Here is an 18,966-nt window from a genome sequence, read left to right on the forward strand (position 1 = left end):
AGACGCAATAGGAGTAAAACTGACTGGGGTTAGGACTCGTTTATGAGCGCTTCCTTCCCAAAAAGCCGTGCTTCTTCAACTTTTAATGCTGACACCTGAGTCCTGAAGCTTACTGTGATGCCCAGTCTGTTCCAGTCTTACAGTGGACAACCCAGTCTTACAGTGGAAGCTATTTTGAATGTTTTCCACTTGTGACTAATGGTTCTCACTGGAGAATAGTTTACTCAGCTGTTTTAAACTTCTTTACAGTTTGTTACATCATCTTTTGCTGTTTTCCTGACGTATTTTACCGATTTCGGGCCCCGTTAAAGGACCAGGTGAGGTCATATTGTGATGCATAAAACCTTGTAATAGCATGAGGGTGGTTTTTGTTCCTCACATGACTGCGTGAACACGATCTGAAACAGTCCACACAGCTGCTTGTTTCCTTCCAGCTGCATTAAACGAGGCTTCAGTCAAGTTAAATCCTTGTTTTCTGCTCACCTGAAGTGGAGTCCACTCTGCTCACCCGCCGAGGAGGGCCGAGGATGTTAAACAGATTCTTTTTCACCTTTTCCTCACCTTCCTTCTCTGTTTTGCTGCTTTTCACCTAGTAAAAAGGAATAAAGTCAAAAATGTGTCTCTGAGGATTTTAACTGTTGATGTGCCAAAACGTTTTATTTTAGGTTCACGCTGCGTTTGTATCGTCAAGTTCAGGAGAACGCACCTTAATCTTGGGCAGGAAATTGATGCGTGCACGTTTGTGTTCAAGCCCACGAGGCTCCTTCACCTTCACGCCGAGGTGCTTCATGTAGGTGAGAATCACATACTGCATGGTTTGACTGCACGTGAGACAAAAATGATTTGATGGATGAGCCTATCCAGACTCGTCAGTGACGCAGCCGTTTCCTTTAATCCATCACTGATGCAGCGGACGCAGAACTACTCAGTTCTACGGGACTTTTCATTATGTCACACAGAAAACATTCACATGCAAGTCCCTAAAACAGCCACGCTGCCATCCGACGAGGCATTTCCTGTGCAGGAAGATAACCATTTAGGCTCCCACTGATACATCTATAAATATCGCTAAAATAGCAGAAGAGAAATTAAAATACTTCTCAAAAACTGACGATTAACATTAAACCAAAAGTCCCTCTTCTTACCACTTCTCCTCTTCTGTGGGTTGTGATGTCAACCTGCAACAGCACACACACCAGAGAAAAAGTACTCATAAAAAACTGGTAGGAGATGAAAATACATATGTTTCTCTCTGGTCATGTGTGCACTCAGACACTCACAGGATATCCTCAATCTTGGAGAGGATATGTTCAGCACAGGAGCATTCCTTCTCCAGTGCCTGCTGGTCCTTTCCTCCCTCCGAGTCCAGCTTGGACAGCTCATCTTCGGCCAGGGTCAGACCCATGCTGCGCTTTTGTCTGCACGCCACGGGACACAGTTTACATCTGGACATGTCGCCGTCTCACAAACGTCTCGTAAGAATGCTGCGGGCGGCTGAGCGGCCTTTACCTGAAGTCCTCCAGGTTCATGTGCAGGTCCGATAAAAGTGCTTCCTGTAGCAGCTGAATGTACTGCTTACACAGATCCTCCGGGATTAGCTCAAGCCTTCGCTTCTCTAAGACACACAGACACATAGGAACCATATATCTTTAGCAGAAGTTACCCAGAAAAGGTGTGGATCAGGGTTGAAGAACCACTGACCATTGACTTCCTGACAGAAATGTATTACTAAATAATACTAAATATTACTGAAGACGTGAGGAGCAAAAAAAGAGATGCAGCGTGAAAAAAGTAAAAAAATGAAATGGAATAACACTCGTTACGTCCACTTTCTTTTGATCTCAACAGCACACTTCAAAAGTTTGTCATCTAACTTACTTTTTGGAGTCTGTCTGTCTGTCTGTCACATTACTCAAGAATGGATACCTCCTCAGTCTCAATTTCCTGACTATCCAAGTGTCTCCAAGAGGACATTTTGTAATGATATGAGGCTCTTGCATACCAAGAATCTTCATAATTGTAAGCCTCTCTTGTGCTGCACATCAGGCAGTGCCGTTGACATCGAGGCATCTTGATGCTCCCGGCAGCACACAACAGCAAAATGATTTTAAACTGGAAACAATGCTGCTGTTTCAGCTGGTCAGTAACATCTGAGTAAATAAAATCATGGGACTTTTTGATATAAAAACTTTAGCACATTGTGCTATAAAATCGGCTGAAGGTTGAAAACGGCGGTGGAAATAGCTACGACACGCCCCTTCATGCATCCCACGGACAATCTCTGACATTTTCATGGTCTCATGGTTCTAGCCATGTATAGGCCCGGTTCACATGCTACTCTATACCTTACCCAGTTCAGCTGCAACGGCTTCAGGCACCGGTACTTTCAGATTCTGCAAAAGACACAACAATGGTCTCAATCACATTTAAATAAAAGAAAAAAAAAGAAAAGGTGTAAAAGAACATATACTAATTGAAGTTGAAAAGAAAAGAGACCAACTTACTGCTGTTCGATCTAAAAAGAGTGAGTGGAACTCCATGAAGAAACGACGACTTTCCTTTGAGCTGGTTTGCTTGTGCATGTCGGCGTAAAGATAACACAGCTGAGGGTGAGAAAAGGTTTGTGTGACTGTCTTTTTGTAGTCCTCATCTTATTTTGTGTTCTACTGCTTCGGACAATGAAAAGCAAACAAAATCCTATCAGAAAGCAGCATTTTGGTGTTCCACAAGGCTCAATCCATCGTCCACTTTATTTTTTTTAAATAGAATTTACTCAGATATTTTCAATATCGTATTGCTTCTAAATAAAGAGTGACATGCCTTTAAATAATGATATCCCAACATGTTTTTAGAGTGTGTCTAGTTCAACAGTCAAAACATGCATGTACTGTTTATTTCCTTTATGTAATGTCTCCACACCAATCAGCCATAACATTAAAAGCATCCGTCTGACATTATTTACAGACGTGCATGCCAGCTGACATCTGGGCCAAAATCCAAAACATTGGCAGCACATCCTTTAGTCTGCAACAATATTTATGTGTCAGGGAGTAACATCCCTGTGAATATATTGTTAAGACACCCTCATTCCCAGCTCCTTGCTCAGAACACTGCCTTTTCAAGTTTGTTTTTCCCGTGCAGTGGGTGTTACAGTAACAGTAAAAGGACTCATGCATCCTGCTATCAGCATTTGGTAAACATAGACATAACTTCTCTCTCTACAGTGGCTTTTAAGCTGGTGGTAAAAAACGTCAGTGCCACTAGATGCTGCCCAATTCCAGATAATGACTTTTTTCAAAGGAAGGAATTATATTTAATATATTTTTGTCCCATAAAGTGCTTTTTGGCACTTTCCCTATTATGTTGCATAACACCTTGAACCGTGACTGATTCTTTTGACTGGTTTGTATCCTATGACCTACAAAAGACACAGACTGCTATAAAGAACACAAACAATGACTGCATTACAGGTAATTCCGTCTAAATTAACAGTGCGTGTGTGATCCCAGTCTGTTCTGTGTTCGTACCAAAGGAGCCGGGTCAAACTGGGAGACCACATGATGGAGGAAGACTGCGAGATGAGCCGGCCGAGGCTTTAGAGAGTCGATGCTCTGGAAGCAGCTGCACTGTCCACTGATCTGAGGTTGGAGTTCAATTCATCAGACACAAATCTGGCGGTTTATCGTCTTAGTCGTCAGTCAAGCCAAAGACAAGCCTTTATCTAGATACCTGCTCTTGCTGAGAGTCGAAGTAGTCGTCCTCCGCCCCGATGATCTGAGGGTGCAGGAGGTAGGGAGGGCTGCCCGCAGCACACTGGGCACTGGAGTCCTGAGTGATGGATTCAGAGGAAAAGGCCGGGATAAGTTTTTCCACTTGATGAACTGACATCTCTTTCTGTCCCCATTTCTCTGCTGCCAACATAATAGTTGGTTAAATGTGCCCAAAACACATTAAACAAATTTAAAAGCAATATGAGATGGGCATTAACTTGAGGTTCTGCGGGGCTCAGCACTGCACATTGATTTATTATGTTATTATTCTTCTGATCTGATTGCTCTTGAGTTTTTGGTTTGAATCCTTGTAGGGACAATGTGACGGTTTGGTTGTGGTGAGGCGGGAGTTGTCTGATCATTCAGTGGAGCTGATTAATGACAGGAGACTGGGCTTTTTGGAAGATGATGCTTCGACAAGAAATGTGCAAACATGCAGAAGAAAATAGCACTTCCCTAGACATACCATGGGAAATTGAAACGCCCTGACGTTTTATACGCAGTCTCTCATGACATCCTTCCTCTGCTTGTGTATTAATAAAAAGCTTGGTGCTGCACATCCAAGAAACCTCAGTGAGACAAACAAATGTTTTGCAAATTTCTTGTTTCAGACTCAAAATCATGCATAGCATGTTTTTTTCTTACAGAAATAGTTCTAATAGCTTTTCCAGTGTGGACCTATTGAAGCTAAACAAGAGTCCGAGACACTGAAATCTGCATAAAAGCGTCCCTGACGAGGCTCAAACGTCAGTCTCCTGTGTAAGTCTGACCGCCAACAGCGTCCAGGGCAGTGTGTTAAACGTTCGTTAGTATGTCACACATTTCTGTGAGAGCAGGTCAAACAGCAGCTCCGTGCTCTTTCTGTTGCGAATGCCAGCAAGCACGACTAGTGACGCACAATAACACCCTAAAATATAGGCCTAAAGCTGCCACACATTAGCTTGCTAGTGTTCATACACTCAGCTGAAAGTACCCTACTGTATACAGTATATGTCCCTAAACGGGGTTTCAGAGCTTCACTGTCCACTCTGAGTCCTGATCCACAAATCATGATGATGTCACTCAGAGCCGCTGTTAATGCGCGTCCTGGTGGGCTGTTTTAAAGGTCGGGGAAGCAATTCTACGTGATTTCTAACAGATTTTTGAACACTTTCTGGTATTTGATGTCGAAATGTCGATGTAAAGCACTTTGAATTACCTTGTGTTGAATTGTGCTATATAAATAAACTGGCGTTGCCTTGCCTTGCCTCTCTATATTGATGTTTTGATATTCAAAGACATTACATCACCCAGAAACCCTTACCCTCCCTTTAAGTGCATCTATTTACACCTGGCATCAAAAAGCATTTATGATAATTAGGGTTACTTAACTCCAAGGAAGAGGGTTAAGTTGAGTCTGTTACCATGGTAACAAGTTATTTTCTACAAATCTTGAGTTCCTCTCTGTCCCTTCCTCTTCCTCCATTAAGCTGAAATATATTTAATTCAATGAATCGATCCAAGAACATGCATCTTGGGGACCACTGAACAATGATTAGTCTTTTCATCGACGAGGAGGCTGCACTGGTTAGGATGGAGCTGAGGTTGTGCAGGAAAAGTATATTGAAGCTCAAAATAGATCGTTTGACTTACGCCGCTGACTTTTGTTTTCTTTTTGCTTTTCTGCACAGTTGTCTCGATACGTGACAAATATCAGTCATCATATCACTTCATGTTGCTTTTTTAAGTTGTTCATTTGCTAACGTGAGGTTTCTGCGTAGTGACCGGGATGCTGAACACGACACACAGAGCTGGGAGGAACGTGGTTCTACCTGTGAAGCTGCAGCCTCATAGCAGTGTCCTGGCCACAAACATGCCATCAAAGAAGGATGCTGTGTGGTTTACATCATTACATGGTACAGTAACTGTTTTGATTGCATCTTGCACCTAATGTTCTTATACTTTATCTTCAACAGTGTTTTTTTTAACCTGCATGAAGTCAATCTTGGGTATAATAAACCTGCATGCCACCACTTGTCACTCATGCTGTATAACGGCTGTTGTGAAGTGTCTGGGTACCGGGCTATATAAAACCGTTGTTGTTGTTGTTAGTAGTAGTATAGTTATTATTATTATCATTATAATTATTATTCATAATTACTATTAATTATATTATTATGAAAATGATTAATATTAATATTGTTCACTCAATCTTTCTCATAATCTTGTGCACACGTTTAACTCAGAGTTGACAGAAACAACCCGAAACCCTGATGTAAAACCCCTGATGTCCTGTGTGTGTGTGTGCCTTACAGAGTCAGGAGTGTCTTCAGTATCAGGCGACGAGCAGAAATTGAGGCCATCTCTGCGGGTGAAGTCCGGACTCTGACAGGGCGTCTTTCTTTTTCCGGAAGTCTCAGTACAGAGGTTGCTGTTCATCTAACACACACACACACACACACACACACACACACACACACACACACACACACACACACACACACACACACACACACACACACACACACACACACACACACACACACACACACACACACACACACACACACACACACACACACACACACACACACACACACACACACACACACACACACACACACACACACACACACACACACACACGTAAATAAACATCAGCACCCTAGACTTCCCCCTCTCCCCTCCACACACACACACACACACACGCCCTATTTAAGTAAAATTGATTGTTTAGTCTGTTGCTGAATTCTGGGAAATCCCCCGAGATTGCAAAGAAGGATCATTTCATCCCTATTTATAGCAACTCTGATAAAAGGATTGTTGTTACGAAGAAGTTTGTGCATGGCGGCGCGTTAAGCTCTGAGCACTGCTTTAATGAAACAGTTTATAGTCAAATTGTTGAATGATTTACTTATTACAGCCGTCCCGGCCTTGACCTAACTTTCCCAAGAGCACGAAGCAAACAAAAATTGTATAAAAGCCGTTCATAAAAATGCACTCATGTGACATGAACATGCTCAGAGAAGAAGTTCTGCAGCGTCGTCAGACCGTCTCTCACTTCTCATCGGTTGGAGATGAAAAGACATGCTTCATGTTGAAAACAGCTCTGTTTCAGTTAACACCCTCCTGAAGAAAAGCTTAAACTAAGCACGGTTCAAAGCTGAGACGGCCGTGAACGCAGCCCTCTGCAGTGACCTTAATGTCACAATCATTACAGAACAATGGCTAGTTTTATCACGGCGTCTAATCGCTAGATTGATTTTAAAAAACAGGAAATAGTCTGCATACTTGTCTTTTTGTCTGTTTTTTTTTTTCCAACTTCACTGCACGCTCGGCATGTAAACCACCGCAGAAGCAGCCGTCCCGGTGCAGCACGCCAACCGCGCTGATGCATAAGCATACTCACTGCATTGTTGCTGACGGAGGGCCCACCGTCGCACTGTGAGGGCGAGGACTGCTCCCTCAGGGGCGGCGCACCGTCAACCTCCTCATCAACACCATTCCTGGGCCCCGAGGCTCCGTCCTGAAAGCATCAGCAAAGGTCACGTCGGCTACGAGCAACCCAGGCGTCCCTGGGATTGAAGCCCATTCTGCTCTTAAAACGCCCTCCTTTTGGTCTTGGTGATAAAAGGCTGAAAAAATGGGTGTTTTCTGAAAAGTCACATGTTGCAAGTGCGGTGAAAGAAAACCTTTTAAGGATGTTAGAAAGTCACATTTGTTCCTGCTTCCATTGATGACAACTGCTCAACTATATTTGTTCAACTAGATAAGAGACGGCGAGATAAATGACGTTTAGGAGCAAAAGCAGATGACGGTTTATAACACTGGTCTGATTTTATTGGCACTGGAAGTAGATGTTTTTCCTCCACGTAAAGGACCCGAGTGGTACACTTGTAATGATCCGGAAGTGTTTCTGTGAAACGGATCTCAGCTCGGTAGTTGTCGGTACCCAAAGCAAACAAGTCCTGTCGCTTACAGACCTTCAAACATCCAGCGACTGCTTCCACCCAGATGTGCTGCTCTGGGACCGGTCCCTTCAACACGCAGGGCTCAGATAGTGCCAGCATCCTGTTTAGCTTGCAGATAAATGTGTTGGCTGCTACAGTCATTTTTGGAGGCTCATGCATGAGTCACATGCACGGTGACTCTTTTCTTTCCCCCCTCGAGTCAAGTGCGCCGCGGAACCAGCTGACGCTGCTGGTCGGAGCGCCGGCCTGTGTGTTTTTATGAATGTGTCATACATGCAATTATCATTAAAAAAAAGTCTCAAAATAGTCAAAGCAACATTCAGATCCCGGCAACAGTTCCCACCACAAATAAATCACTGAAAATGAACACAGAAGCACAGAAGCTATCAGATGAAATCAAATTACAGGCACATGTTGTCAAGGTTACCGAGTAAAAGCAAATGATCTGAGCTGTGAGGGATTTGCTGTCTTGACATTTTACAAAGCTGACACGCTGCAGCTCTGATAGAAAAACAATCTGGCTAATTAAAAATAATGAGCTGCATGGGTTGTACCAGCAAGATAAGCTTGTCAGACATTATCGAAGTTTAAAAACAAGACAGTCGGTTCCCCCTAAAATCCTGCAGACCTCTGGCGAGCCTGCATCTGAGGCTCGGCAGCCAGATCTCCGTGATCATATTTAAAATAAGCAACTATCAAGTTTATGATGAGTGCCAGGAGTCGGAGAGGGAGAGAAAAACACTCACAATCAGCAACAACTCTTTGTGGGGGTTGGTTACTTACACCAACCACCGATGAACTCGCCAAAGTATGCGTTGTACTTGAATTTAGCAGCGTTACGACGTAAAACTGACTGAGATGTTGCGCCTCCACTGATCTGCAGAAACCTGTTTACTGGACTGAGTTTGATCCAAATGTGCAAAAGACTTTTTCTTGTGTAGGAACGTGAGTTTTTCTCCTTCATTTACTAAATAAATCTCTAAAGAAATTCTAACAATTCTGTGCACAAACTGTCTGCCTTCATCATCCTGATGGGATGGAGATGCAGCGCGTGTTCGCCGGCTCTGCAGGTGTGATGATAACCTGCTCAGCGAGGGACTTCTGGGAGTTCTGGTGTCGACAGAACGGCTCTACTTTGGTCCAGTTGGAGTGACATTATAAGTTTACAGTGACTGTGTGAGGCAACCTTGTCCTGTAGACACAAGTCTCCATAAACAAACCATGTTTTAAGAGGATAATAACGTTAAGAGTATAATTACGTTTAAAAGCTGAAGTTTATTAGAGCATTCTACAGCTGTCATACGTTGGATGGTGTACCAACCTCTCTCTCATATATATATATATATATATATATATATATATATATATAAAAAAAAAATTTTATATAGTATTTCCTATGTTCCTGCTCTGTTATTAACGTTATTGGTGTGTGTCTACATGTGTGTTGCCGTTTGATGTGTGTGTTGCATGAAGTTTCATGAAAAGTGCTCTACAAATAGTTTGATTGATTGATAAAAAAACAGTCATATGTCACAGTTTATAACTCATTCCAGATGGATGTGCAGCAGGACTTTACTCTCTAAGAACATTGCTTTTTACCGTTGCGTTAACACACACCTGAACGCTTCAGACGAGACTAAACATCTGCATTCACGGAGGTCTGCACATCAGTTCATCAAGGATGGCTGATGCAGCTCATGCTCTTAAATCCCACAGAAGCAGAAAGGAGGTACTTAGTATTGCCCACCTGAGTTTTTCTTATTTGCTTCATTTTTGCTAGGTAAATTATTTCTATAGTCCTGAAACAGAAGATTAAATGAGGGAGTGCTTGATTTTCCACGTCTGTATAACTCTTACATTGACACAAACAGTTGTTATTTGGTCATGATGTGATCTTGCTAATGCCGAATGTTTTATGTTACTTGAGTTGGAGCCCCTTCTTACCGCATCAGGCGCTGAGGGCGTGGCGTGGTCCTGGGGGCTGCAGGACGTCCCTCCAGACAGCTCGGGCGAGTGGGGTGCTGAAAGAGAGCAGAGAGTGCTGGCCTCTCCCCCGTCTTCCTGCCCTCCCTTCTCCTCTTCCAGGGAGATGTGAGTGAGCCCTGGAGGCCTCCCCAGCACCGTCAGGGCTACGTAGGAGCCCGCTGCCAAGAGGAGAGAGAGAAGGAGGCGGGGTGACGACAGGACAGAATGCAACAGCCTTCAAAAGCAGCTCAGAGGACCAAATCTGTCAGACCTTGCTGAAGGAAGATAAGTCAATTCAATTCAACTTATTTGTATAGCGTCGAATCATAACAAAGGTCATCTCATGATGCTTCACAACACAAAAAACAGAGATAAAAGTGATCAGATATAACACATCATTAAATAATGTATAAATATATAAGCATCAGAAAAGATCAGCATCAGTGATAAAAGTGATCAGATATCACACATCATAAAATAAAACACAAGCATCAGAAAACATCAGCATCGGAGAAACAGAAGAACAGAAAAACATCAGAAAAAACACAGTAATATCAGGCTAGCAGACTCTAAGCATAGGATTTTTCATAGAGAAAGGTTTTAAGCCTACTCTTATAGGCAGAGAGTGTGTCCGCCTTTCGGACCAAGACTGGAAGATTAATCCAGAGGTTCGGGGCCTGAAATTTGAAGGCTCTGCCTCCCATTCTGCTTTTGGAGACTGTAGGAATCACAAGTAATCTTGCATTCTGTGAGTGCAGTGATCTAGCAGGATAGTAGGGAACTATGGGTTATTTGAGGTAGGAAGGAGCCTGACCATTCAGGACTTTATAGGTGAGCGGGAGGACTTTAAACTCTATTCTGGCTTTTACAGGGAGCCAGTGTAAGGAGGCTAATATTGGGGTGATATGGTCTCTTTTCCCAGTTCTTGTTAGCACATGAGCGGCGGCATTCTGAACCTGCTGGAGAGACTAGCGTCTTGCTTGTACAGCGTGATAACAAGGAGTTACAGTAATCTAACCTTGAGGTGACAAATGCATGTACTATTTTTCAGTATCTTTCTGTGACAGGATGTGTCGGATTTTGGCAATATTACGTACATGAAAATAGGCAGATCTTGAAATGTGGGATTTAAAGGACATATCCTGATCGAATATGACCCCCAGGTTCTATACAGTGGTGCTAGAGGCCAGAGTAAAGCCGTCCAGAGTAGGTGTAATACCCAAAAATGCCCTTCTATGGTGTTCTGGGCCGATCACAATGATTTCAGTCTTGTCTGAGTTCAGTAATAAAAAAGTACAGGTCATCCAAGTCTTTACGTCCTTGAAGCAAAGCTTGAATTTTATGTACCTGATTTAAGTCATTCGGCTTCATAGATAAGTATAATTGGATATCATCTGCATAGCAAAATGTTGTCTCCTGATGATATTACATAAAAGAATCATGTGAAGAGAGAACAGAATTGGACCAAGTACAGAACCTTGTGGAATGCCATGCATGACTTTTTGTGTGGGGAAGATTTATTGTTAGTGTGTACAAACTGGAACCGATCTGATAGATATGATTCAAACCAATTTAATGCGGTTCTTTTAATGCCAACTCGATGCTCTAGTCTTTGTAGAAGGATGTGATGGTCGATAGTATCAAATGCTGCACTAAAGTCCGAAAGAATAAGTATGGAAAGCCATTGTCAGATGCAGTAAGGATGTCATTTGTATTTTTAACCAGAGCAGTTTCTGTGCTATGACGGGTTCTAAATCCTGATTGAAAATCCTCATATAGATTATTGTTATCTAGAAAATCCCAGAGCTGGTTAGCGACTGCTTTCTCACGGATCTTAGACAGAAAGGGAAGGTTGGATATGGGTCTACAGTTGGCTAGAATGTCTGGATCAAGAGTAGGCTTTTTGAGGAGGGGTTTTATTACAGCTGTTTTAGAAGAATATGGTACATAGCCTGTTGATAGAGACAGATTAACCATATCTTAAAAGAGGGAGCTGGTTAGCAGTAGGATTTCTTTAAATAATCTGGTTGGGATATAATCTAAATGACAGGTAAGAGGATTTAAATGTGGAGATCAGTGAAGTAAATTCAGAAATATCGATTGTGGTGAAGATGTCTAAATATACATTAGATCTTGCAGTTATTTCTAAGAAGGTTTATTCATCACCGGTTGAAGGGAGGAGGTGAAGGATTTTGTCTCTGATGTTAATGCTTTTATCATTAAAGAAATTCATAAAATCATTACAGACAAGAGTAATAGGAATACATGGATCAAATGGATACATGGAATACATGGACTGACTCTTTGTCAGTTTGGCCAGAGAGTTTTTTATTTTCTTCTATTAATGATGAATAATAGGTAGCTCTTGTCAGGGTTTGACACTTCCCCCCAGTGTTTGTAACTTTCAGTTCTGTCTTGCCCCGCCTGTGTCCCATCTGCCCTGATTGTGTCCACACCTGTGTCTCGTCTTGTCTCGTTATCCCCTCAGTATATCTTGTCTTGTCATTCCTTGGTTCCCTGTCGGTCCGTACTGGTTCTTCCCTCCATGTCTCCTCGTCGGTTTTCCCTGTTCCTGGTTTTTGTTTATCCTGCTCTGCAGCGCCTTGTGTTTTGCCTTTTTTGGATTAAATCCTTTTGTTTTTGAGAACTCCTGCCTCTGGCCTCCCTCTCTCTCCCTGCACTTGGGTCCTTTAAAAACCATACCACAACAGAACGGACCGACCAACATGGACCCAGCGGGAGAGTATATTACTCTTTTTGAGTTCTTCCGCCGAGAGGCAGAGAAAAATGGGGACCCCTTTCTGGGAACCTGCCAGGCTCGAGGCGGGCCCGGGGGTTCTCAGCCCCAGGGGAAGCGACGGCGTCAGCGCCAGCCCCAGCCTGTTCCGGTGGGGGCCCTGGACGCACCTCTTCCTGTTCCCGAGGTGGTCCTGGACGCATTCCAGCCTGTTCCCCCCTTCTGGGGAACACGCCTGGCTCGAGGCGGGCCCGGGGGTTCTCAGCCCCAGGGGAAGCGACGGCGCCAGTGCCAGCCCCAGCCTGTTCCTGCTCCAGCGGTGGTCCTGGATGCATCGCCCCCTGTTCTTGCTCCAGCGGTGGTCCTGGACGCATCGCCCCCTGTTCCTGCTCCAGCGGTGGTCCTGGACGCATCGCCCCCTGTTCCTGCTCCAGCGGTGGTCCTGGACGCATCGCTCCCTGTTCCTGCTCTAGCGGTGGTCCTGGACGCATCGCTCCCTGTTCCTGCTCTAGCGGTGGTCCTGGACGCATCGCTCCCTGTTCCTGCTCTAGCGGTGGTCCTGGACGCATCGACCCCTGTTCCTGCTCCAGCTCCGAGGACCCGTGCCCCCCCTCAGCCAGCTCCGAGGACCCGTGCCCCCCCTCAGCCAGCTCCGAGGACCCGTGCCCCCCCTCAGCCAGCTCCTAGGACCCGTGCCCCCCCTCAGCCAGCTCCGAGGACCCGTGTTCCCCCCCAGCCCGCCCTGGATGTGGACTGTGGGGACATCTGGGATCTGTCCCTTGAGGGGGGGCCAGCGCCCCGGACCCGGGTACCCCCGCAGCCGGCACCTCGGACCCGGGTACCCCCGCAGCCGGCACCTCGGACCCGGGTACCCCCGCAGCCGGCACCTCGGACCCGGGTACCCCCGCAGCCGGCACCTCGGACCCGGGTACCCCCGCAGCCAGCGCCACGGACCCGGGTCCCCACTCGGGCAGCTCCGGGGATCCTCTGCCCCCCGACGCCGGCTCCCCGCATCCTGTCTGCTCCTGTTCCGGCTCCCCGCATCCTGTCTGCTCCTGTTCCGGCTCCCCGCATCCTGTCTGCTCCTGTTCCGGTTCCCCGCATCCTGTCTGCTCCTGTTCCGGTTCCCCGCATCCTGTCTGCTTCTGTTCCGGTTCCCCGCATCCTGTCTGCTCCTGTTCCGGTTCCCCGCATCCTGTCTGCTCCTGTTCCGGTTCCCCGCATCCTGTCTGCTCCTGTTCCGGTTCCCCGCATCCTGTCTGCTCCTGTTCCGGTTCCCCGCATCCTGTCAGTCCCGACTCCGGCTCCCCGCCTCCTGTCATCCCCGACTCTGGCTCCCCGCCTCCTGTCAGCCCCGACTCCGGATCCTGAGGCGGTCCCGCAGCCCTCTGTTCCTGAGGCGGTCCCGCAGCCCTCTGTTCCTGAGGCGGTCCCGCAGCCCTCTGTGCCTGAGGCGGTCCCGCAGCCCTCTGTGCCTGAAGCGGTCCCGCAGCCCTCTGTGCCTGAAGCGGTCCCGCAGCCCTCTGTGCCTGAAGCGGTCCCGCAGCCCTCTGTTCCTGAGGCGGTCCCGCAGCCCTCTGTTCCTGAGGCGGTCCCGCAGCCCTCTGTTCCTGAGGCGGTCCCGCAGCCCTCTGTTCCTGAGGCGGTCCCGCAGCCCTCTGTTACTGAGGCGGTCCCGCAGCCCTCTGTTCCTGAGGCGGTCCCGCAGCCCTCGGTTCCTGAGGCGGTCCCGCAGCCCTCGGTTCCTGAGGCGGTCCCGCAGCCCTCGGTTCCTGAGGCGGTCCCAGAGCCCCGTCAGGTTCCCGAGCCCCGTCAGGTTCCCGAGCCCCGTCAGGTTCCCGAGCCCTGTCAAGTCCCCGAGCCACGCCAAGAATCCCCGTCACGCCCCCCGCCAAGACCCAGGCCTAGGCCTCGGGGACGCCCCCCCGAGCGGTCTCGCTGGTCTGCCCAGTCCCGAGGTCAGCCCCCGGAACTTTGGCCGTGTGTGGCCTGGGCCCTCCTCCAGGCCCCCTCCGCCCACCCTGGGTTAGGACTCTGGGGACATCTGGGATCTGTCCCTTGAGGGGGGGGTACTGTCAGGGTTTGACACTTCCCCCCAGTGTTTGTAACTTTCAGTTCTGTCTTGCCCCGCCTGTGTCCCATCTGCCCTGATTGTGTCCACACCTGTGTCTCGTCTTGTCTCGTTATCCCCTCAGTATATCTTGTCTTGTCATTCCTTGGTTCCCTGTCGGTCCGTACTGGTTCTTCCCTCCATGTCTCCTCGTCGGTTTTCCCTGTTCCTGGTTTTTGTTTATCCTGCTCTGCAGCGCCTTGTGTTTTGCCTTTTTTGGATTAAATCCTTTTGTTTTTGAGAACTCCTGCCTCTGGCCTCCCTCTCTCTCCCTGCACTTGGGTCCTTTAAAAACCATACCACAACAGCTCTGGCATTACGGAGGGCTCTCTCCTGTATGTTCTGAGACTATCTAGCCAGGCTAGGTGGGATTCTTCATGTTTGGATGAACGCCAAATCCTTTCAAGCTTCTGTGAATTTTGTTTCAGTTGTCAAGTGTTGGAATTATACCAGGGAGCGGACTTCTTCACTTTTATTATTTTCATTTTTATGGGAGCAACAGAGTCTAATGTTGTTCGTAATGAGTCTGCAGCCCTGCTAACTAATTAAATTAAATTAAATTCAATTCAATATTACTAGGTTCCATACAGTATGTCAGGACAAGGTTGAGGGTGTGGTTAAAGTTATGAGTTGGTTTATCAAAATTCTGATGGAACCCAATTGAGTCTAATAGAGCGTGACATGCAACACTAAGGCAATCACCATCAACATCTACATGAACATTAAAATCACCTACAATGATTATTTTGTCAGTGATGAGGACTATGTTTGATAGAAGCTCTGAAAATTCAAGTAGGAATTCAGTGTATGGTCCAGGAGGGCAGTACACTACAATAAACATGATTGGCTGCAAGGTTTTCCAGGCTGGGTGAGAAAGAATAAGAGTGAGACTTTCAAATGACTTATGTTTGACAGTCGGATTACAGTTGGTTAATAGGTTTGAATTAAAAATAAAGGGACTATCTGTAGTTTCCTTGGCTTTCTACAAGGTACTTCCACTACTCACTACTGGTGACCCTCTCTGGGGAATGTGGGTATCAATATTTCAGGGGGATATGGGTGGTCACATGTCTGTTTGTAAGGCGGACGGCTTCAGAAACCACTCTCAACTCTCTTTCTTCTTTTTTCCCTCCATAGTAGCAAGAGCAAAAATGCAGGAAAAGGTCAAATCTTAAGTTCATCATTGAAAACCTCTCCTCAATTACACGAGGTTATGTCAACGATCCCTACAACTTCTGGCCCTCAGACAAAGTTATTGTTTCACAAGGAAAACATTTACAGCTCAGCCCCGTTACAATATAAAGCCGTAGTTGTACTTAGAGGTGCATACTTACATTTGATCAGCTTCACGACCTCTATGTGGTTTGAATGCGTCACTAAGGTCCCGTTAACCTGTTGGATGACAAAAAGGACATAAATGACATTGCACTGATTTATAGTTATATGTAGATATGTTGATGTATAGATTTATAGTTATTTTTATGTATATAATTGGGGGTAAATATATGAACCAGTATACATAGCATATCTACTCTTATATAGTCTATACATAGTATGACAACTAAATGCTGGGCCTTGTTTTGTTTTCTTTTTGTTTGCTTTGATTTGTTTTTGACTATATATACATATAATTGAGTATATTATATTGAATAGTTATTGAGCAGGGGTGTTTGGTTATGTGTGTTTTATAAGTAAGCTTATTGAAACTCTTGTTATATGTAAGAATGTATGTAAGATTCAGGGGTAGGACTCGATAAGTGTTTACTTCAATCCTACTCTGTTTCAAACATGTTGGTCTGATGCGTGAGGTCTGCCCAAGTGATGTCTTGCCTTCTGTCTACAAACATATACATATACATATATAGATATATATATATATATTATTTGTACTTTATTGTTTTACTTTTTTGTATTATTTTTTTAACATGCATGTTCGAAATAAAAAAATGTAAATAAAAAAAAAATTGCCGTCCTTGATTCAGTCCACTAACGAATAATGCAGAGAAAACTGTTCAGAAGCCAAACAACGGCAGCTCATTCCTTCATCGTCGCTCGAGATTAAATCAACTACCATTTTAAAAAGAGATAGTTTTGTTCTCTTTAACCTGCAGCAGCACCCAGACTATTTACGATGTTACGATCAGGTTTTTTTTTGTATTTTTAAAACCGAACATGGAACATTTTTGACTTCTCATACACAGCATAACTCCATCAGAGCCACAGCTTTTGTGCCAGAATCCTCCGAATGGCAAAAATACCACCAGATGATCCACAGATGTCAACAGAAACCAGGAGTAGATTAAAGCCACACAGTGTATCAATACCAGTCTGCACCAGGTGGGGGCAGCATATCACGAGAATGTTCACGTGTCAGCCCCTGGCCTTTTGATCGACACAACAAAAGCATGTGTTTAGTTGAATCCTCTTACTACTTACTTACTACTAACCCTAACCCTAACCCTACGTTTTAAAATATTTTTACCTATAAATATTGCATAAAGCAAGTTTAAGACGAAGGCGTAGATGTCTTTTTGTTGTATACTTTCTGAAATGTCCACAGCAGTAGTCGTGTTTCCATCACTGCGACAACTGCGCAAAACCAAAATATCGCAAAGACCTACCTGTGAGAGAAACCTTTTTAAATTAAAAAAAACTGTCAAATATTGCAAAAACCTTTTCACACATTCATGAGGTGGTTTTTCAGACACAATTCCTTTCAGCGCAAAAATGTATTGGGAAACATTTGTTTTTGCATTTGCACATCTGGCATCACAGGATGTGGCGTAGTTGGTCCATCTAAAGTCCTCAACATCCAGCTGCTTGTTCCTCATTGATCGAATCTGTAACACGTTCTATATCACGGGCTTTGCTTCCGAATTGTACTGCCTTCGACTTCTGCTGAACGGCAGTCACAATAATTCATCCAACACTGAAGATGTTTGAGAGATGCGGAGAAACGGCCAGAGGACTAGAAGTGCTACGCTCAGAAGATGACAGACACCAACCCTCAGCGAGAGCGTGTGAATAAAGAGAATATAGTTGTTGCTTAGTAACAGCAGCTTGAGGCACTAGAGGGATCTAACCCTCTGATCTTCACCATGCTTCATGTGACACGCTCAACCATGTTCCTCTACGTCGTCTGCTTTTCAGTCCTACCGGTTTTCTGACAGGAAAATGTTTCTCAGATGAGGAACGTTCAGACACCAAACTAAGACAAGTGAAGCCAACCTTGATGATCCGGTCTCCTGTTTGGACGCCGGCTCGCATCGCCGCTCCATCTGCAACACAAAGCCAGCAGAGCTCAAGGTGCTGCTTTGGCAGGTGTGTTGTGGTTACAAGTGTGTGTGTGTGTGTGTGTGTGTGTGTGTGTGTGTGTGTGTGCGTGTGTGTGTCTCACCTTCCTTGACCAGCTGCACAAACACCGGGTTGTCTCCACTTACTGTCAGCCCGAAGCCATTTTCATCTCTCTGGATTATGACGCAGCGCTGGACCAGACCTGGCGGTTCACATCAGAGACACAGACACATTTCTTTAGACCAGATACTCCCAACGGCAGGATATTAAACCAACAGTCAAAATATGTGCGCATTCTTTCACTGACGTGCGCCGTTTGGCCTCATTGTCCCGCATGTGGTCCTGTACGCTCACTTGTGGGAAAAAGTCTCCAAACAGGAAATGACGAATCAACAGGCTGCAACAGAAACAGCTTCATAAATAGACGCCGTGATTCCTGAGAACCGGACTCGCTGGACCGGTCTGGAGGACACGTTCCACCGAGGTGTTTGTTTTGTAAGATTGTCAAAATAACAACAATTTTAAATCGGGAACATTTGACTTTACGGACCCATTAGATGAATAAATAATATGTTAAATAATCCATAATTCACATGTGACATAATTCAAGGCAGTCCTCACAAACTCGAGCTTTGTTTGTGGTTTTACTCCAGGATTAAGTCTTGTCTTCAATCCGTAGCTTGTGGTTGCCACTTTCGTGTCATTGTTTTTGGATCAAAGTTACGTAATTTACAAGCACAAGCGTCTATTCGTTGTCCACGTGCACTGGATCCAGTCACTGGATCCAGTCACTAACTCTGAATCTCTGTTGTTGCTTTTTGTTAAGACACACAAGGCAGAAACCATTCCACAATAAAAATAAATAAATAAAAAAAGCACTAGAAGGAGGAGTTTTGCAACTGCATCCAAGAACACAGAGGTTCCCGTAGGAATGAATGGACTCGTGGACGACTGCAGGAGCACATGGAGGCATTAGGAACCGAGGCGTGTGGCCGAAAAGATCCACAACCAGCTGAAATGACCAGCTGCAACATCCAGCTGCAACAACCGGCTGCAACAACCGGCTGCAACAACCAGCTGCAGCATCCAGCTGCAACAACCAGCTACAATAACCAGCTGCAACATCCAGCTGCAACAACC

The 18,966-nt window shown here is 45.4% G+C and overlaps 1 protein-coding gene across 1 annotated transcript in view; it reads right to left on the reverse strand.

Annotated features, from left to right (window-relative positions):
* The window catches only part of LOC133459910 (rho guanine nucleotide exchange factor 12-like), a 51,613-nt gene that overhangs the window by 13,070 nt on the left and 19,577 nt on the right, over positions 1-18,966 (reverse strand). Inside the window, exons 3-17 of the mRNA XM_061740304.1 lie at positions 17,930-18,028; positions 17,761-17,810; positions 15,867-15,924; positions 9,665-9,864; positions 7,159-7,275; positions 6,063-6,188; positions 3,730-3,828; positions 3,528-3,638; positions 2,505-2,603; positions 2,351-2,393; positions 1,510-1,615; positions 1,281-1,418; positions 1,146-1,178; positions 707-821; positions 484-589 (exon numbers count right to left, since the gene is read on the reverse strand). Coding sequence (XP_061596288.1) covers positions 484-589; positions 707-821; positions 1,146-1,178; positions 1,281-1,418; positions 1,510-1,615; positions 2,351-2,393; positions 2,505-2,603; positions 3,528-3,638; positions 3,730-3,828; positions 6,063-6,188; positions 7,159-7,275; positions 9,665-9,864; positions 15,867-15,924; positions 17,761-17,810; positions 17,930-18,028 — 1,500 coding nt within the window. The remainder of the gene's footprint in view (positions 1-483; positions 590-706; positions 822-1,145; positions 1,179-1,280; positions 1,419-1,509; positions 1,616-2,350; positions 2,394-2,504; positions 2,604-3,527; positions 3,639-3,729; positions 3,829-6,062; positions 6,189-7,158; positions 7,276-9,664; positions 9,865-15,866; positions 15,925-17,760; positions 17,811-17,929; positions 18,029-18,966) is intronic.

The sequence above is a fragment of the Cololabis saira genome, chromosome 14, assembly GCF_033807715.1.
Source record: "Cololabis saira isolate AMF1-May2022 chromosome 14, fColSai1.1, whole genome shotgun sequence".
Lineage (NCBI taxonomy): Eukaryota > Metazoa > Chordata > Actinopteri > Beloniformes > Belonidae > Cololabis > Cololabis saira.